Source organism: Anser cygnoides, chromosome Z (genome assembly GCF_040182565.1).
Source record: "Anser cygnoides isolate HZ-2024a breed goose chromosome Z, Taihu_goose_T2T_genome, whole genome shotgun sequence".
NCBI lineage: Eukaryota > Metazoa > Chordata > Aves > Anseriformes > Anatidae > Anser > Anser cygnoides.
The window spans coordinates 78,239,951-78,261,368 of NC_089912.1; the positions used below are offsets into that span (position 1 = coordinate 78,239,951).

Sequence of the window (21,418 nt, forward strand, 5' to 3'; positions counted from 1 at the left end):
CCCCCAGTCCCGGCGGGGGCAGCCGGCTCCGCGGCCAGGGGGGCGGTCCGGCGCCTTCCTCCTCCTCCTCCTCCTCGGGGGCCGTCCTCGGCGGGGGGCGCAGATCCGGCTGTGTGCCGGCCCCGTGTCGCGGGCGAGCCGTGTGCGGGATGGGCACGCTGCTGCGGGCGGCCCTGCGGCGCCTGCCGACCCCGCGCCGCCACCGCTGCCCCCTGCCCGCGGCCGCCCCCCGGCCCCTCGGCTGCGGCGCGGGCACCCAGGGCGGGTGAGTTTGTACTTAAAATGCCATTTTGTCATGTGCATCGTCATGCCTGCAGCTAGCAGGTCGGATTTCTGAGCGCAGACGGGTGAAAGATCAGTTGGTTACACATTATCGCTTTCTGCCGGAGAAGCTGAGAAAGCAAAGAGCAAAAAGCTGCGTAGAAGGAGGGGGGAGATAAAGTTAAATGAGTGTTGATTAGCTGTCCCGAAAGGACAGGTACTGTAGTGCCACAGTATTCTGCTGCAGTAAAAGGTCTGACCTTGCCCCGCTCATCCAAAAAAATGGCCGGTTTTAATTTGGCTATTTATCCTGATACATTTCTTGATCTTGGCTTGCTGCTCGGCCCTCTGCGGAAGGGACGGCCGACGCGGGGGGTCACACAAGATGGAAGCGAATGGGCTGCCCGGGGGGACAGCTCTGAGTTGTGCCGGCTTACAGTAGTTGTGAAACCGCGTTGTAGCAGGTGTAAGCAAGCCATTGAGAAAAACCTGTCTCCATAATGCTCTGACTGGCAAAGTAGAACACGTTAAGATATACAGAACTTGAAAATAAATATCGATTTTCACTGTTGGTGAACGCTGACATATCGCTTTAAAAAAGTGTTAATGAGCTTTACTAAGTAGTCATTCTTAAAAGACTGTGTCGTGTTACACTCGCACTTCTGAAAAGCCAGATCTTGGCATTGTTACAGGGGTACAGGTTCTCATTTGAAACAAGACTACATATAAGGGTAAATGGGACAAATAGCAAAGATTTAAAGCTGTGAGTGGAAGCAAACTTGCTTTGCAGTTTTCCTTAGTCCTGTGTACGTATAAAACCCTTTAGGAGCATTTACTTTAAAAGCAGATAGGAGTGAACAGGTTACTTTCTAAGTTAGACTCCCAAGCAGGGACCAAGTTACGTAATGATAGGAGCTGAAAACAATGAAGATGGACAAATGTGTAACTGTCTTTCTGAAACAGTCTGTAATTGTTATTCTTTTTTCCCAGGAAAGAAAATCCATCTCCTTCCTTGCGGAAAGACAAAGCAGACACAGTGATCATTGGAGGTGGCTGTGTCGGTGTGAGCCTAGCCTATCACTTGGCAAAGGCTGGCTTGAAGGATGTCATTCTGCTGGAAAAATCTGAGCTCACTGCAGGATCTACTTGGCATGCAGTAAGGAACATTTTGTTAATCTCTCAGATTAACAACAGTTTATCTAACAGTGGTGGAAGTTTCATTACCCTTATATTCCCTGGCTTTCCAGAGATTGTCTTGGTTATTTTATAGATGCAAACTTTAGCACTGAGCTCTGTATAGACCTGCTGTGTGAGTTTTGAAAAGTTGGTTCAGCGATCCATAGTATACTTTCCTCATTTGTAGAAGTTGGGACAAATATTGTATTTTGAAATTACTGGAAGATAACTGTTAATATTATTATATGTTTTTGGCAGCTAAGTGGACTTAGACTTTAAACTTTAGTTCAACTTGGATTTTTTTAAAAACAAGTTATAATGTCATAAGTAATCTAGTTTATACTGCAGACTTTATCCCTGGAAGTGGTTATAATACCATGCAAAAAAACCCAGAAATTTCTAAATTGGCATTATTTTATGCTTAATTGTTTTTTATATATGCGTTATCCTGAAAGAGAGGTGATTAAGGACCAGCATCAGTGTCCAGTTCTCAGAGAACATCATTGTCTCAGAAATTGTTTATTAGAGACAAGAGCTTTCTTTCCTACCATTGTTGACACTGCAAAAAGTCTTGGAGGAGCAAAGCCGACAATTGTACACTGCTGTTTTGTAAGGCCGACTGTTTGTCTGTAGTCTAAGGAAAAGAACTAAAAAGACATACATGTAATAATGACAGCTGGGGACACCTCCTATAATAATGCTAATCACATGGATATAGTGGTGCATAGCATGCATGTATGTAACTACATATTTTGTATGTGTCAATGTCTGGAGTAGGTAGTGTAATGAAATAAAATAAAGCTTGCCACAATAATAGATGCTTTTTCCATTCATTTCCATCTACGCTCACATGGAGTTAGGAGAAAGTGATCCCTGCGTGTAGTAATAAAAGTGCATATAAAAGCAACAGCTTGCTGTCTCTGGGACTACTCTGTTAATACAATAGAGCATTTATGCAGTGCTTACAACTAGAATATCTGAGTGACTTTTAGGAACAAAGTAAGGAGGATGACTCGCATTGTGTTCCATTTATATTCTTACACTCTTCCTAGAGGAGAAAGCCTCAAGTTTGAAATATTATAGGGCAGATACTTTGTGGGTTTGGAGCCTTAAAAGAGGATGTTAGTAAAAAATATTAAAAAAAATAATAACTGCCTGAAATGTATAAGCATGTTTATTGTACTTGCTTTTCAACAAACAAAACAGAAGAAAACACACTGTATCAAGTTAGGAAAAACAAAATCAGTAATTTCACTTCTTTTAGACAATCATACCTCAGCTGATGCAGTTCAGAATGCAACATGGTATATAGTAAGTGTCAGATCATGCATCTTGTGTAATGAATCATAATTATAAAATGTTCAGAGAAATAATTTGACTTAAACATAAAAGAGTCACAGACTGAGTTCTATCTACCCAATGCATATACAGAACAATGTGTGTGTAAAAAATAAGTAAAATCCCCTCATTTAATATGAAACCAAAACCGTGAATGGGGGAATTTGTTTCTAATGTTTTGTTGATATGCTCTCTCACTCTAGCTTATTGCTCCTAACTATGTAAAAGCAACCTCTCCTTCATTATTTTTGCCTGTTCAGTTTTAGTGAATGCAATGATGGAGCACCGGGTGAGGAACTCTGTTGTAAAGACAGGGAGGAACCACAGTAGAGAAGATGCCTGTACCAGGCTACTCAGAGGGCTGCCTTGTAGTACCTGCTGCAGCATTGCGGGGTGATGAACACAGAAAGACACCTAGTTATGAGACAGGTTAAAAATGGATAACTATTAAATAAAATACATGGTATGCTAATGCTCTTCATTGAATTCCATATTAGAGTGGTGTGTCTGAAGATGAAAAAATTGTTGTCTGTTTCACATGATGAAAAAGATCAGAATTGTGACTGTCAATTCTTTATTGCAGTAGGTACTGTGCATTTATCAGTGGTCTCTTCATAGGGATATAATACTAGGTATAGATGAAAATTACACGTATATTTCGCATGTCATATAGCACATAGTATATTGCCTGCGGCCACAAAGTTTGAAAAAGCCTGGTTCAGATATTGCTGTACTGTACCAGATTTTCCCTCTTTCACAGTCCAGTAAGTTCTGCCAGCACTCAGGATCACATTTCATATAGATCATATTCTTGTTAGTGTTGCTGTTAAAACTTCCACTTCTGAGGTGTGAGATGAGTTTCTCTGACTCTCATTTTATTGAAATGAAAACGGGACAGAAACCATGCACATTTTTGTATTAGCTATAAGAATAACAAGAAATAATGAGCAGATATAAATAAGAGAGTGAGTGCTGCTCATTTTTTATGCCATCTAACCATGACAAAGTAGTGATTATTGTATGTATATAAACTAGGTCAGGACTTAGACTTCATGAACTTGCAGGGTTCTAGTATACTGCGAGTCAAATCATTTGCAATCTCACTGACGTTCTAAGGACTGAACAATGCATATATAACTCACTCAGCAAATTGTTTTTTTTGTGTAGTTATTTTTCGACAAGGTGTTTTCTAAGAAAATGTGTAATGTATCATTATTATGTAATACTGTTTCACGCAACGTTCAGTTGATTTTGCTGCTGATGGTTAATAAATCACAGCACAAGACAAATAAAAACTTGTTAAGGCTCATTCAAACTTGAAATAAGACTGAACGTAGGTAGCATCAGTATTAATGCCATTTTCTCCAGAAAGCTAGTTTAATAGTAAAGTAAATATAAAATCTGAAACAGATTGGAATAGAAGGAAAAGAACACATGAAAATTTCAAAATATAAAAAATTTCATCTATAAAAATGCTTTAAAGTCTTTGTCAATTTTCATAGCATAGTGGCCATTCTACAGAAAATTATTTCCCGAGCTCATGTTCATATACAACAACAACATCTGTCTCACAAAAATGGAGAAAAACCGAGGGCAAATCTTCATATACAAGAACAGTCCACCCTGAAATTCAGGACAGGAGGTGGATGTCCTGTGAGGCTAACTAGGCTAAACAGAAAGCTCATGGCAGAGTTAGAGGAATTGGAAGCAGGAAGAAGCTGCAAAGAGGTAATTTAGAAAAACTGCATGGGCATGCAAAGGGAATGTTAGAATAGCTAAAGCCCAACTGGAGTTAAGACTCGCAAGGAACAACAAGCCAACAAGGCCTTCTGCTGCTACATTAACAGTAAAATGCTGAACAAGGAAAATGTGGGACTGCTGCTGAATGAGGTGGGTGATTCAGCCACAGTGGACACTGATAAGGCTGAAGTACTCAATGCCTTCTTTGCCAGTTTTCACTGACAAAGTTTCACACACCTCTGTGCTTGGAAGAAAAGTTCAAGGAGTAGAGGAACTACCAGCAGTGGACAGGTATCATCAAGTCCGGGATTAGGAGCACTAGACTCACAAATACATTGGAGCAGATGGGCTGAATCTAAGAATGCTGCTGATGGCATTGCAAGGCTGCTGTTTTATCATTTTTGAAATACTATGGAGCTGGGGGAGTACCCATCTTTATAAAAATCCAAAGGGATGATCAGCAGAGCTAAAGGCCAGCTAGCCTTTCTTTGGTTCCTGGAAAAATCATGGAGTGAATTTCAGATCATATCTGAGCTCATAAAGAAGAAAGTAATTTGGAACTGTTGGCATAGATTTGCCAAGCATAAAAAATACCTGACCAAACACAGTTGCTTTCTATGTTAAAATTGACTGAATTTGTGGACAAGGGGAGAGCAGCTGATGTCACTTACCTGGACTTCAGCAATACTTGAGACACTGTCTCCCATAATATTCATATGTTTAACTTAAGATGTTATGGTCTGTATGGTGGGACAGCTAGATAGGTAAAAAAAATTCTGCGTGGATGTTTGGGCTCAGAGAGTAGTGGTTGATGGATCTTACCCCACCCAAATGTTGGAAACATGTGGAGCGTCACAGGGGTCTGTCCTTGGACCCATCTTGTTTAATATCCTTATCAATAATCTGGAGAAGGTGACAAAGTGCATGCTTGTCAAGTTCGCAGTTGACACCAAACTGTGGGAACCAGTCAGTGCAGCAGAAGGCAGGGTTGCTATGTTGAGGGACCCAGACAGACTGGAGGGATGGAATGAGGAAAACTTCATGAAATTTAACAAGTACAAATGCAAAGTATCAGAATATTTATCCGTAGAGATAGTGCAGTCACTGTCCTTGGAGATTTTCCAGATTGGAGAAAACCCGGGGCAACCTGGTTTGATCTCGTAGCTGACCCTGCTTAAAGCGTGAGCATAGATATGGACCTCAAGAGGTCCCCATTCAGTCTAAATTATTCTGTGTTTCTATTACTTTAATTTTGATATAGTCCAGTCAGGTTATATTTGTCTCCTAATTACACTTCTGAAATCAGAAACATTCTTCATGAGAAGCCAAAGGGCACTAAGTGTGTTTAGATTTTTTTTCTTTATTTAAAAAATATCAGAGATTTGATTTAATTATTGCAATTAAATGCTCTTGAATTTATATGGTTTTATAGCCAACTTGTAGGTGATTAATGCTTCATTTGGTTGAGATGACTTCACTAACAGTGGCTACTAAAATGGAATTTCCTTACATCTGGAAAATATATTGCTACATTTGGAAAAATAACAAAAGACCAACCAGAAAATGTTTACATAAATGAAAGAGGACAGTAGAAATAATATGTTATGGCATGATTTCTAGACACAAGGGAATGAATTACCCATAGGTTATTGTAAATGGCTGAAGAAATGTGAACACTTCAATGCGTAATTTATTTCTTTATTCTCTATACATAGCAAAAAGGCCTTTGGGACTTATTTTTTTAGGAAACAAGCAATTTTTAATTACAAATTCTTTACTGAAGCAGCCTTGGGTTTTAGTTTGAGGAAAATAAAATACAAGTGTTCACAACAGCATAAAACCACATGTAATAAATGAGGTCAAATGCACACATTGTCAAATATCCAGTCTCTGGATGATATGATGATGATACAATATGATAATAAGAAAAGGACAAACAATATTTTTTTCCAGATTATTTTTCTATCTCAGGGACTTCCTGAATCCAAGGGGCTTGCTTTGCATTTAATGTAGCCCTCAGTGGATATTTTTTTCTCCTCCAGATTTTCATGATCGCCTTTTAAACTTAAAACATTTGGGTAATGAACAATACTAAACATACTGAGGGAACCAGAGCCAAATTTATGAATAAAATACCATCACAAATGAAAAATATGTCATTTCACTCATTTGGTATGCTATGATATTTTATATAAACTTTAAGGTATCAGGAAGATAAAATCCACATGAAGAAAAGTAGGAAAAACTTTGACACCATGCATAAAGCTGTGCAGTCACTAATGCCAGACACTTATACTCTGAAGAGATTGAGTATTTGTCATCTCAGGCAGTGAGTGACTTAGGAATTATTAATTTTTTTTTTTTTTGAGGGCTATGGCATTTGAATGGAAACAACTTGCTAAGTGCAATTTGAAGCTAATTTTATCTGAAGGAAAAAATGGGTCTAAAATGTGAAGGTGCAACAAGAAAGATGAGCCACAACAGGCCATTGTTTCAGAAAATGAGAATGTGTAATGCATACAATATATGTTGTTAATTATAGAGAAGAGTATTGTTAATTACAGAGAAGAGTAATGTTTAATAAGTTCTCAGCAAAATTAAACTAGATTGAATCAGAACCTGTATTTATAGACCACTAAATCTTACTTTTTTTGTTCATATATATACGTTTATTAAGTTAGCTTTAAAAGTTAGGGCCTTAAAATGATGTATTTGTTGCACAGAGCTGATTTGATGAGTGAAAATCAAGGGTAGTTTATGTATATGCTTAGTAGGCAACTTAGAAGGAAACTATCAAAATTCTGCTATGTGTGTTATTTTTCACCTTTAGATTCTCTGCTCTTTTTATCTCACAATGGCAGTGAACTCAAAGGTGAACTCGGGTGTCTAGTTCCCTTAACTGTTTTTAAAAATCTTGTAATGTACATTTGTTCTATTACATCTATGTAAGTAAATGAAGCTATTATATATAAATTGGGTTCTTAATTAAAACAAACATTAGGTATGAATAAGTTTTTTTTTTTAGTTAGCAAACTTGTCTCTCTATAAAAATATTTAAATCAATGTAGTTACTTAGCCTGAAAATCTAATGTAATTTTTCAGACCTGTTATCTCATTTCGAAGAAGGGCTTTAGTGAGATGTCAGATTCTGGAGATATGAAGACATGTAACCTAACTTCTGTAAGACTTAAACTCTTAAATTAAGTCTGTAAGAATTAAACTTCCTTCAAGTGCTAAATATCTGCACTTATGAATGTCATTATATTGACGAAGCTGTCTGTAGTATTGGGAGGTGAATAGTTTCCTTAAATACAGAAAAGTCTGTAGTAGCTTCTTGATATTACAGTTGTATGAACCCAAAAGGGCTCATCCGCTTTCTAAAATCAAGCCTAGCAAAATGATGTGCAAAATTCATACACTAATTTCTTAAGCTACTTCAGCAATTGCAGAGGCTGCAGTTGATCGAGGACTAAGTTGTGTGTCACTTCCAAAAGATTTGAAACAGACAACTGCATAATTTAAGGAAGAAAGGAAACCATAGGAGAGGACAACTGCAAGAGTATCATGAGCTGACAGATTTGATGAGAAAAGACAGGTGGAAAAACATATGCAGAGAGAAGAATGCCATGAGTAGGGAAAGAATTTTGCTTTTATTTTTGTAGCACTTGGCTCTATACATGTGTTGCTTTTCCTTATAGTATCATAGCGGTTCACTTTTGAATGACAGTTGGAAGGTGGGAAAGACAACACTCCGTTTCTAATTGTATTTCTGTGTTGTTTTTATTTCTTATTTGAGGCTGGTTTAACTACCTACTTTCATCCTGGAATAAACCTGAAGAAAATCCATGCTTACAGCATCAAACTCTATGAAAAGCTGGAAGAAGAGACTGGGCAGGTAATCTCCTTAACTTTCTAAGTATTAATTCAAATCAATCTTACGAATAGTCTCATGAAAGAGTTGACAGGGTGTATGTGTTTGTTCAGGGTTATCATAAGGCTTTCCTTATATTGAAATATATTCTGCCTGCATAACTATACTGAAGTCTTGTGTTTAATCAGTAAATGTTTTAGATAGTTTCTCAGATCTCTGTAAAGTTTAAGAAGATTGTTTTCATCAAACATCTCAGAAGTTCAGCAGACTGAGAGTCTGCAACTTTATCTTGCTCTAGGAGTTAAAATAGCATCAAGGATCTGGAATGAATGGATTGATTATGATACATTCCTGCTTTAAACTTGTCTGCTTATAATTTCATATGATATGATGGTCTGTACTTGAGAAGATTGCTGTAATTCTTCCCATCCCCTTCAGAGACATGTTTTTATTTAGTGACTTAGGGAATGGGTATGCAGAGAAACACAGGAGTGGTCTTCCTTATCTGGCAACATTCAGCCACATAGATTTCATTTACTATGCTCTGCTTGCTTCAGACTGCAGAAGAACCTCCATGATCCTTGCAGTACTAACTTGATAATTGTCACAATGTGCTTTTTTCTTCATTCTGCTGCTCTTAACTACAGCAAGATAAAACACTGCAGCAAATTATCATTGTGAGTTCTGATAAAAGACTTATACAACCCTATTAATGCCCTGTTAATTAACAGAGAAAAGATAAAATACATTATGTATACCTGAAAGTGAGCATTCAGTGTTTAGCTGTATAAGGATTTCTGCTTTATTAAAAAGATAAAAAAGGAGGGGGGTTGTTCATTTTGTCAATAGAGATGCTTCGTCTGTTAAGTTTATTCTGCTGCCTCTCAATAGCAAATTATGTAGGTGATAAACTTTAATACAAATTATTACATATTTATTTTCAGATGTATCTGATTATAGGTTTGAAAGTGAGTTCATAAATTCAGATATTAATCAAATCTTAATAAAAATATGACATTCAATAAAAACTTTTTACAATTCTTTTGCAGATAGCATGTATTTACTTGAGAAGCAAATTAACTCTAGGAGTTTTCATCTCAGTCCTGCTCCTCCAAGGGCACCTAACTTACACTGAGTCTTTTTCCAGTCATTTTAATGGCAAAATTCCTGCGGACTTCCCATAGCATAGGAACATGCATTTATGGAGATAAGTAAAAGTTCTTACAGTATTTCATTTTTTCTCTTTGTTTTAGGCTGTGGGGTTTCATCAGCCTGGCAGCATCAGAATTGCTTCAACCCCTACTAGGGTAGATGAATTCAAATACCAAATGACTCGAGCTGGTTGGCACCCAACAGAGCAGTACCTAATTACTCCTGAGAAAGTACAAGAGCTGTTCCCCTTATTGAACATGGATATGGTAAAAAAAATAATTTCATGGAACAACTTCCATTGCATTTAAATGTCGGTCTAGCAGGTATTTAGATCCTGTTCCACTTATACAAATGGTATGAGAAATTCTCTTATTTCAGTGGAAAAATATATAAACTAAAATCACTTGTGCATTTTAGTGAATACAGTATGCTATAATATTAAGGCACTGAAAACTTTTAATTACATCTGAGAACTGAGGAATTTTGCTTCCTTAGGACCACTGTTAAGTTGTTAGCTGTAGCCTTTATAATGTGCTATGTTTTCAAAATTTGTTTTGATTTGACTCCTTAAGGTTTACTCAAGAAATACATCACATTCAAGAAATAAATCATTTTTGAAACAAAATTAGTTGACTTTGATAAATTTTAGTTTCTTTCATTTTGTGTGATTTTACCTCCACATAGGTTTTAGCTGGCCTGTATAACCCTGGAGATGGTCATATTGATCCCTATTCTCTCACAATGGCCTTGGCTGCAGGAGCCAGAAAATATGGTGCCCAACTGAATTACCCGGTCCAAGTGACTAATCTGAACCCCCGATCAGATGGGACATGGGAAGTTGAAACTCCACTTGGAGTAATTCAAGCAAAGAGAATTGTGAACACTGCAGGTAGGATTTAACATCATCAGTTGTATACTATTCTGATTTACAAACTAGGTGACGCTGAGGATCTGTGCAGATTTGTGTGGTTTACAGGAATAAGTATACGTTTTTGGATATTTGGTTTGTGGTAAAATATACTCTGTGCTTATTACTTTACAGTATTGTGAAAATTTAGCTCTTCAGATAAATGTCCTTGACTAGGCATTAATAATATTACTTTCTGGCTTGTCTCCAGCATTTACTAGTTAGGCTGCCTTGTTAGATTTCAGAAGCAGAATAGACCCTTACTTGTCTGCAGTAAGTGGTGTAGAAGAGACAGGTTACTGTCTGTGAATGTGGTCCTCTAAAATATTATGAGAGCTACTTAGGAAGGGATATGGGATGTACAAATGAACTAGAAATATCTTCACTTTTTTTTTTTTTGTTTTCGGAGACTGAGGATTTGCAGCCAATAAGATAACTTTGCCTATTTCATTATTATCTTCTCTAAGATTTAACTCTCCACATATCATTGAAAGAGCAATTTTTGTTATTTGATTAGTATTTTAAACATACACTTTGTTTAATAATACATTTTTCCACATAATAAAAATTTCCTAACTCAAAGGAAATTGTATTTACTTATTATTACTTATTTATTATTACTTATTTATTACTTATTTATTGTATATTCCTCGTTTTGTTAAAGAAGCTAAACTGATGTTTCTGCCTCAGAAATCTTTCCAACAGGATTTGATTTTGTTTTCCCAAATGAGTTGGTAGGTCTAGGAAGCAGTATTCAAACCAAACTTCACTTATTTTTATGCTGCTTTATACAAATTACAGAAAATCACAGTACTGGTGAGACCATTGGCACCTCCCACAGGGAGTGTGCCTAATGGCTCCTAGCAGAAGATTTTCTGTTTTCAGTTGTTTGAATATTTGCTGAATATTTACCATTTGGATAAAATTTTTGCAGACACTGACAGCCTCAAACTGAATCGTACCTGTGTTTTTGAAATAGTCTTTCATACATCCCATCCCAGTGAATAATCAGGTTTCAGCTGGGAGGCGTGATGACTCCAGGAGACTTTTTCTTCTTTAGATGGGATGAGTGAACTGAGAGCAGGGATATATAATCCTTTTAATTCCTTTCTACATATGTGCAGTGGAAAAACAAAACAGAAAAGCATGTCTCTAATGCAAGGCAGATAAAATGAAGGAGTTGAGTGAGACAGGTACTGTTCTTGTTGGTGGGAGAATAACCATGGCTGGTAGTTGGAAATATGAGAGAGTTGGACTGGAAGGAGAGTAGAGAGGGAGAGTGCTGGGAAAGTGCTTGGGAAAGATGCCGGGAGGTGGCTGGGAGCACAGGCAGCAAGTGGAGAGCTTAAGTGCTAGAGGACTTACTGAATAAGGAAGCTCAGACTGGGAAGGACTGTGGTGATAGCAACCGTGGGGGTGACACTGTGGAGGGAGATAGCTTGAAAGGATCTGACATGTTTCATTATGGGAACTGGAGCGTTTCTGGACAAAAAGATTAGGAAGGATATTTGAGGACTGGTTGTGGGTGAAACTGGAATTGGAAAACTGAGACTTTCTGAGCTGTCTGAGGATGGAAGACTGTCAGACAAGCAAGGGAAAGGTGAATGTGAGTGGATTGGAAGGAAGATGAGGCACATGGGACAGGATTTGACAAAAGAGGAAAGCTGACTTGCACGTGGAGAGAGACAACTAGATGAAAAAGTATTGTAAAAGAGTGATTGAAAAAGAGCTTGAGACTGAGATGAAAAGCAGGTACAGGAAAAGCAGGGTTAGGGAAGAGAGAAGATTGGCACAGAGAGAAGTTTGGAGGGAATGGGATAAAAGGGTTGTGCTCTGGACAGAAAAATGGTATGTACTGGGTGACATTTCTTGCCATGTCTGGAATGCAGAGAGCCCTGTGTTAGATCATTCTAGGCATTCATTTCACACTGAAAAGTGTGCTTTCTCATCATATACCTCCCACGTACATGTGATCACCTGCTATGGCTATCAGCCTTGCTAAACTAGCAGGGATCTGAAAAGTTCACCTTGAGGTTCTCTGCACGCTCATGAGCTGTCATGATGTCAATGTAGTGCAACATAACAACATTTTGGAGAGAAAGAGGACTAGGTAAGGAGTTCAGTATGCTTGTTAGAAAGCAAGCAATGACACAGATGGGGAAACCAAAAAAATAATTTTATTTAGACCAAAAAGTCAAGCACTTAGAAGATGAAAGACATCAATATTTAGATTGCGTATGGACTCACAGTTCATGGTTTTTGGACATGAATTATGGGACAGCATTCAGACAAAAAAATCACAAGCTCTCTTACTAATAGGATACTTGTGTCATTTGTTACACAGGATGGATTTATTAGTCTGGAAACAATTCAAGATTATGGCACGGAGAGGCAGGGTTTTCTTTTGGCATTTAGACCTCTTATTTAGGCCTCAAACTTGTAGGTGCTTATTATTCCAAAATACTGACTCTACATCATATGTACAAAGTGTCACAGATGTTATTTATTTATTTATTTATTTATTTTTGTAGTGTAGTTGTCTTTCTTTGGCTTATGTATCAAGTAGACATTAGGCAGAGTTTTTCAGTAATTGCTTTTCAAAGTCTATTTGTAAAAATCAGAATGAGTCCTTATGAAATTTTCATAGTGCTTTTTTTTTTTTTTTATTTAATAACTTATTAAACTAACAATACATGGCTAACTGTTCAGCCAAAATGAACATTTGAAGCACATGTTGCTTAACATTCTGGCTAGGGATGTGAAATTAATACCGTATAACCAATATATTTTATAAATGTTCCCTCAGCTAACATTCATTCTTCTTCTCAGCCTTGCTTCATTCCACTACAGATCATGACTGGTATAATTCAGAGCTCATATTTTAGGCTCATGTTGCAATATGAGTAGAGAAGAATATATCAGAAGGCTCTCCACATTCTCTCTTCCTCCCTCATCCCCCAACCGACATCTGCAGTGGAACTGGAACAAACTAGTTTCAACCAATCTTTAGCTGTTCCTTATGTGAGATTTCCATTTTGGAAGAAAGCAGATGCCTAATAAATAATCCCTGACATAAATTAACTGGTATTGAGCCAGCTAGAGTGTTTTTCAGCCTATTTATAATATAAAGATTGATTAAATTCTGCAAAAAAAAAAGTGAATGTAGTTTATTTATACAATATGCACGTGCATACGTATGCACACGTGCAGGCCTGTACACAATTCATATAAAACCATTTATATACATGTAGTGATGGAATATTTTCTCTTCTTTTAAAACACAAGAGAGAGTCAGATTACATAGTTCAATAGTTATACTCAGTAATACCATCAGTAAATATTTCAGCATCAGATGTTTGCAATCTCTACAATTCTATCTTTATAAATGTCCTTGAGATATAATTCATGCTTTCATTTATCTCTTCTGTGTGATAGGACTTGACATCTGCTTCCAATTAGAATTTTTAGAGAACATATTCTATCTTTCGTCATTTTTTGAGTTTGTAATGGCTTTTGCACATGGTTCAAAAACTTAAAAAAAAAGAAACTATGATATATTTCATTTAGTAAATGCCAGCTGTTGTTATTCTAACCAATTAAATAAGCATTTAGTCTATGTATGAATATATATTTTTTAGAATTATGGCATTTAAATTTGATTTTAAGCACGCCTAAAGTATTTGCTTTTAATTCAACAGCAGTTTAAAATCAGCTGTGTTTGTGATATACTTCTGGAAACTTAATGGTTAAGAAACTTGATATTATTTTGGAAGAAAAAAAATAAGTTTCAAAGATCTAAAATTGTCTGCCATTTTTATTTTCTCTGAGGAGCTTGAATATTTTTATTTTAATGTTTTCCCACTAATTCTGTTTTAACATGTAAGCAAAATAGTGAAATTATTCAGAGTGCATTTCTGGAGTATTATTTCTTTTCCAAATATCTCTTTTGAGTCTAAAAAATTTTGGCAGAAAAACAGTGTATGATACTAGATTTTGTGGAATTTTTTGCTACTTCACCTTCTTTTCTCATTAACTGACCTTACCTTAAAGTAGTCTTCTTTGGAGGTGACATGGAAATACACAAACCAAAAGAAGTTCCCTAAACAGTAATTGTAGTTGACTAGTCAATGGCTGGACTTGGTAGGAGCAGGACACTGTACATGAATGGCTAGCAAATGAGAGTAAATACATTCATTGCATTCATACATTCTTTTTTTCTTTCTTTTTTTTTTTTTTTCCATAATGGTCATCTCCAGGTCCCCTTAGCCTATGCTTAAATTCAAATGTGTATTTGTCATGTTTAATTGAGGAAGCCCTTGAAGATGTGCTAGAAATTCAACTTCATTAGCATTTTTTGATTGTTCTCTATATAAGGGAGCATAAATCAGGTTTCAGTAGTTTTAAAAGATTTTTTGAATCACTGTATGCTGCATGATCTTCCCTCAGCTAATTTACCAAGAGAACAGCTATTCTGTCAGTGAGTCTCCTCCAAGTATTGAGGATTCAGTTAAGAAGCAAAGTCTTACATATGATAAATGAAGTACAACAGATACCGTTTTTTACCATTTACTGGGCAGGGGCTTTTAATTAACCAAGTCTCTCTGTCATGATCCTTGGTTTCATTCTCCCTTGCTTTACCTGTCTGTTAGCAGTTGTCAGCCGATTTACCACAGAAAACCTTGTCCTTGGATTATTATTATTTTTTTTTATATGTGGGTGTTAGACCCAGAGGCTTGCTTGTGTGCAGGGAATAGCTCCAAGCCAGCACAGCCCAACTTATCTTTTCCAGTCACTCTGGCCATGCCAGAGATGAGCGGCTGTATTCCCAAGTCGATGTCAGCTAGCTGCACTGGCTGGGTACTCTCTGTGGGAGAAGGCGCCAGGAGTGGTAACAGGGCTGGTAGGGCATGGGCCTTGCCAGCCAGGGCTCTGTCCTAAATGGCATGAGGGAGGGAGCTGGGCAGGCATTTGGCATTTGGCATCCACCCAGAGTCCAGATTTCCAGACTGCTTTGTGGGGAAGAGGCACAGGCAGCCATAGTGACAAATCCAGCCTGCAGACAAGGCAGGTCGAGAGCAGGTCTGGTGACAGTAACCAGGGCCAGACACTGCCCAGTGATCAACAGGCAGGTCCACGGTGATGAGTCTGGGGTGAGGCCAAGCTGGGAAGTAGTCCACGGATCAGGGTCTGGATCAATGAGGTCCATGGCCAGGCACGGGCATGGTTGTGACAGAGCTGTAAACAGGCACTCCTCCGATCAAACCAGCTCAGACTGGTACTGATGTCCCTGAGCTGAGCAGAAATGGGGCGTCAGGCCCCATGGGGAGGTGTGTGGGTGAAAGTCCCAATGGGGCTGCTCAGGACTGTTGAGACCTGTTAGTGCCCTCAGGGCCCTGAGAGCTAAAATTTAGCCAGTTCTTGGAAAAGGTAGAATTGAAGAGAGAGGTAGGAACATCTGGGTCTGAAGCCAAGTAAGCAGCAAAAAGGAAGAAAAATTGCATGTTAAGCTGGGCATCCTTTTGTGTAGGTCCCAGGAGAAGAGGCAGATGTGTTAAGTGGGAAATCTTGCTGGAGATAGTTTTTCATGAAGTTGGGAGTTAGCTGATTACACAGGAACCCGGTTGAACTGCCTCCTTTTCCTGGGTGGCATACAGCATGTAGCCTTTTCTTTGAAAGGCTCTCCTACCTCTTCATCTTCCGTATTGCCTTCTCCCAACCCTTACTCCTGACCCCACAGATTCCCCTGAAATTCCTGCTCTGTTGGATTTACCCCCTTCATTCCTACTTCTGAGACCTACATTCCTTCTTACAAAGAGTCAGGAGAGCGATGTTAAAGAGTATTCCAATCTCTAAGAGCAGCTGCCATCATAGTCAATTGTATCTGCTGGATTCTCTCATCTATACACTCCGATCTCACAGCAGACTTGAGCCATGATGCAAAGCCCTAACTAATAAGCCTGGCAGAGATAAATAGTTTCTACTCCTTGGCTTTGACACTGATACATCACTAAGTGAATGCGTCTTACCAGGTATGAGCAGCTAGTCTGGAAGGACTTTAACAGAGAAGAATTAGTCCTTCTTTAATGTATGCTTAGGATTTTACATGAAAGTCCTTGAGCAGGCTTCAGGGGCAGGGAAATTGATTCTTACTGTTTCTGATCACAGCCTGTATCAGAACTTTTAATTGGACACCTATGGGAGAGTGCGCTAACTACTTGCCAATAGGAACATCATAGTGAATTGATTAATACATGAAAGGCATAAGTAATACAAGTTACATGATGCATGTGAAAAAGGAGGGAAATGAATTCTGGGGATTAGCCAGCTGAAAGTACTACCTTGCTGTGTTAGCACTTGACTACTCTTTGGGAAAGCACACTAGCTCTTTTGGTTGATAGTAAGAGTCCAGGATAACACCTGTAGATGAACTAATTTATTCTGCTTGTGTTTTTGATTTTTGTGCATTGCAGTCCTAGTTTACTGAAATGAACTGTGGGTTTTGTGGAACTGATCATTAAATTCCTTTCTGAACTTTTAAAAGCCTAATTCATATTTTTCCAGTTACATTTTTGAATAACTGTAAACTAGAGTAATTTATGGTAGCATAATTAGGAACAAGAGCATGAAATTATGGAGTGAAAATGGTGCTGGATAGTATGAAAAATAATTTTAAAAGTGAAAGTGTGTAAAAAAAATTTCTTTGTCACATTCCACAAAGCACTGTGCTTCTTGAAAATGTTTTACTGTTATTTTCCATTAATTGAAAGGAAAATCTTTGAATGTTAGTGTGTTGTTTGTTGTCTTCTGTAGGCTTCTGGGCTCGTGAAATAGGCAAGATGGTTGGCCTGGAGCACCCTCTTATACCTGTCCACCATCAGTATGTTGTGACATCAACCATCCCTGAAGTGAAAGCCCTAAGAAGAGAATTACCTGTGATTCGTGACTTAGAAGGATCATATTACCTAAGACAGGAAAGAGATGGTCTTTTATTTGGTCCATATGAAAGTGAAAAGAAGATGAAGCTGCAGGACTCTTGGGTAACAAATGGAGTCCCACCAGGTAACTAAGTACATTAAACCTTCAAACTCGATAAGCACTATCATATATTTTAATATGTATAAATCCCACTATGTCACATTGCCTTATATATTGGAAAATAGAAAACATGGGCAATGCAGGATTGCAATGCAAAACTATTTCAAAGAGTAGCTGTGACCTCTAATGTTCCAAGTAAATAGAAATAAAAAAGTAATATAAAAAAGGCTATTTGAAATAGGCACAAAGTATACATCTACAACATAGTATTATCTTACTCTTTGAATAGGTGTCTGTGTGTAGTGATTAAATCCAATCACTAAATATACGTTTTTGCATTTGAATAGGTTTTAATTTTTTTTTAAGCTACAGTTCTCTCCAACATACTGGCAAGGGCTATGAATTTTTCGCTGTTCCCTTGGAGACAATGTAGTTGTCAAAAAGGAACACAGATACAGCAAAGGAATGGCTTAGACAAAATACTGTGCTAAGATATAAGTACAAATGAGCTGTAGGTATGTATAGAATTTTTGTACAGAAAAATCCCAAGCTTGACATACTGATGGTTATAAAAATAAGTACTGTGCTATACCTAGGCTCCAGTTTTACATTCAATTTTTCACAGAAATTTATCTTAAGTGAATGGTCATGGTGTCTAAAAAGAAAAACCAACCAACCAAAACAAAAAAAAAACAACAGAAAGTGTTTCTTAAGGAAGAACAAATTAATTAATATTGTTGGGCTGTGGATTGCACTGTTTTAGCTTAGTAAGCTTTTTGTCTCCACTAGTGTCAAGTCCTTCTACAGAGTCATGTTCAGTAATTCTTAGAGCACAGGCTGAAGGCTGAAATGTATCCAGGAATTCACAAAGTGCCATGGAAGAAATAAGCTGACACAGGCAATATCTTTGTTTCCCTCCTCAAATTGTTGCCATATTGAGAAAAATAAATGGGTCTTAATAACACAGATGAAGTTTCTGTGTTTCTCCACTTCCTTTCTACTTCATTGTTGAATTTGTGTGACCTTAGGGTTAAACAAATATGTGTAAAAGACAGTGTAACTGCAGTGACAGTGTACTTGATCCTGCAAGTAACTAAGGTTTTATGCACACCGTTTTTCTTAGGTAGGATAGTATATGCTTGAACATACTAACTGATAAATTCCGTATAAATTTTATGTATTTAGATTGCATAACTGTGATTAAAATGTAAATATTTTCAGTGTATTTAACAAGTATATAATGAGTCAAATATTTGTGCAGGTTTTGGAAAAGAACTTTTTGAGTCTGATTTAGACAGAATAATGGAACACATTGAGGCTGCTATGGAAATGGTCCCAGTTCTGAAACAAGCAAACATCATAAACACAATTGCAGGTCCTATCACCTATTCTCCAGACATTCTTCCTATGGTGGGACCGCATCAGGGTGTAAGAAATTACTGGGTAGCTATTGGTTTTGGGTGAGTAAATTTCTTTGTGAGAACTTTTGTCTGTCTTGTTATTAAAATGATAGCTAGCTTGAACTTTGCAAAATTTTTATGGATTTTCTCTTTTTCTTTTTCTTTTTCTTTTTCTTTTTCTTTTTCTTTTTCTTTTTCTTTTTCTTTTTCTTTTTCTTTTTCTTTTTCTTTTTCTTTTTCTTTTTCTTTTTCTTTTTCTTTTTCTTTTTCTTTTTCTTTTTCTTTTTCTTTTTCTTTTTCTTTTTCTTTTTCTTTTTCTTTTTCTTTTTCTTTTCTTTTTCTTTTTCTTTTTCTTTTTCTTTTTCTTTTTCTTTTTCTTTTTCTTTTTCTTTTTCTTTTTCTTTTTCTTTTTCTTTTTCTTTTTCTTTTTCTTTTTCTTTTTCTTTTTCTTTTTCTTTTTTTCTTTTTCTTTTTCTTTTTCTTTTTCTTTTTCTTTTTCTTTTTCTTTTTCTTTTTCTTTTTCTTTTTCTTTTTCTTTTTCTTTTTCTTTTTCTTTTTCTTTTTCTTTTTCTTTTTCTTTTTCTTTTTCTTTTTCTTTTTCTTTTTCTTTTTTTTCTTTTTCTTTTTCTTTTTCTTTTTCTTTTTCTTTTTCTTTTTCTTTTTCTTTTTCTTTTTCTTTTTCTTTTTCTTTTTCTTTTTCTTTTTCTTTTTCTTTTTCTTTTTCTTTTTCTTTTTCTTTTTCTTTTTCTTTTTCTTTTTCTTTTTCTTTTTCTTTTTCTTTTTCTTTTTCTTTTTCTTTTTCTTTTTCTTTTTCTTTTTCTTTTTCTTTTTCTTTTTCTTTTTCTTTTTCTTTTCTTTGTACCTATATAAAAGATGTTTGGAAATAATCTTAATAACCACTACCCACATGTTGTGAACTTATCCTTCTCTCTTTCTTCTTTTTCATAACTCTCACAATTCTTTCAATCTGTTTCCTCCTTTTATTGTGGAGGCTACTATCTGTGACACTTTATGAAGCAGCAAGAAGTGGGTAGGACTTGGTAATGTCTGTGGAGCAAGCTGAAGCCATGAAAGTGCTGGTCTTTGCAGTACACTTTCCAGTTCATTTTATGCATCACTTTCAATTACATTGTGTTCAATACTTTTTTGGTATGTGGAAAATGGTGTCACTGAAATTGTGGCAGGAATGATTGTTACAGGAAGAACTTCTAATCACAAGTAATAACTTTTGGGTGAAGAGTTGAAAGCATGCTAAGCATAGAGGACTGAAGGCACACTGGATGACTTACTGCTCTAGGGATACAGTCATAGTTCTGACTGTTGGAGATTGAGCTGAGAAATTATGTTGCTGGGTGTTGGAAGAAAGCAAATGAAGATGTTAATGTGACGAGGTTAGTGTGACAACAAGAATGGGTGTTTTTCTGGTGTTGTTTATTCTCTCCTGCCCACTATGACATTTATTTTGAGTGTGATTTGCATCTTATATACTCTGGCTCCACTGAAGTCAGTGGTAAAGCTCCTACTGACTTTTCTTTAGTTGTCTCACTTTGCCTGTTGTCTCAAGATGGATAGAATGAACTGAATGCAATTCTAGGCACATGTTATTGAACACGTTCTGTTTACATTGCTTTTCCAATTGCCTAATTTGCCGTTCAAAATCCAGCTAAGTTTTTCCAGTTTTCTTTCAGTCCAAACCAAACAAACCCTCAGATCGTAAGATAAGGCAGTATCACTAACATGCTTTCCGAGGCCCTCAAAATAAAAGGGTTTGGTAATTTTGCAATGATTCATTGTGAAAGGTGTTCACCTTTGCTGCTTGGATTGAAAAAAAAGAACCAACAAAATTGTTATCTTTTAGTAACATTTGCAGATCTTATAGTTACAAAAGTGGTTTGCCTAGTCCTAGTTCACCAGAAAGACTGTTTAAGTTCATTACCGTGTTGCCAGACTTTGGAGCCTGTTTTCCTTCATTTGGCATCAATAGGAGCAGAGTCAAAGTTCCGTGTAGGAATAACCAGAGACCAGTGTTACATGCTTAAGTTTCTTAAAACAACTTATTTCAGGAATTTGATTAATCTCTAAATGTGTAGGCACAGGTCGCAATTATGTTGCTGTCATTGGATTGCTTTGTCTGCTTTTCAGGGACTTTTGACTCTGTTCTGCACTTCTGGGTCACTGCAGTGTTTCTGCCAGTGTTGTAATTTTTTGTGTGCATTAGCAAATCCTTATCTCACAGTCAGCTAGCAGGGACATTGTGACAGAGGACTTAGTGCTGTTAGTTTAGAGGATTTTTATTATCTAAAATTAGCAGCATGCTAGACATTTTAATGTGCAAAGAGGTTAATAAGTATAGTCAGCAGGGCATGTAGCACTGTTTATTATCAAGGTTGCTCAATGCTTCCCATTTAAGACTGTTTTTGGTTACTTATAGCTTTGAAAGTGTTAACAATAAGCTGGATTTTTTTTTTCTGACCCTTTTTGGTGTCAAAGCAGTATAATCTTTCAAAAGAATGAGATTATTGGAAGATATGCCATTTT

General features: G+C 36.9%; 1 protein-coding gene across 3 annotated transcripts in view; it reads left to right on the plus strand.

The window, feature by feature from the left end:
• Positions 1–21,418, plus strand: part of DMGDH (dimethylglycine dehydrogenase) — a 105,788-nt gene that overhangs the window by 32,908 nt on the left and 51,462 nt on the right. The window contains exons 1-7 of one of the 3 annotated variants that reach the window (XM_066988489.1): positions 25–265; positions 1,252–1,417; positions 8,312–8,410; positions 9,640–9,804; positions 10,223–10,427; positions 17,256–17,504; positions 18,742–18,940. In XM_066988489.1, coding sequence (XP_066844590.1) covers positions 150–265; positions 1,252–1,417; positions 8,312–8,410; positions 9,640–9,804; positions 10,223–10,427; positions 17,256–17,504; positions 18,742–18,940 — 1,199 coding nt within the window. In that variant the 5' untranslated portion in view covers positions 25–149. Of the gene's footprint in view, positions 1–24; positions 266–1,251; positions 1,418–8,311; positions 8,411–8,959; positions 9,064–9,639; positions 9,805–10,222; positions 10,428–17,255; positions 17,505–18,741; positions 18,941–21,418 lie in introns of those variants that run through there. The other 2 variants (XM_066988490.1, XM_066988491.1) reach the window with 2 other exon arrangements.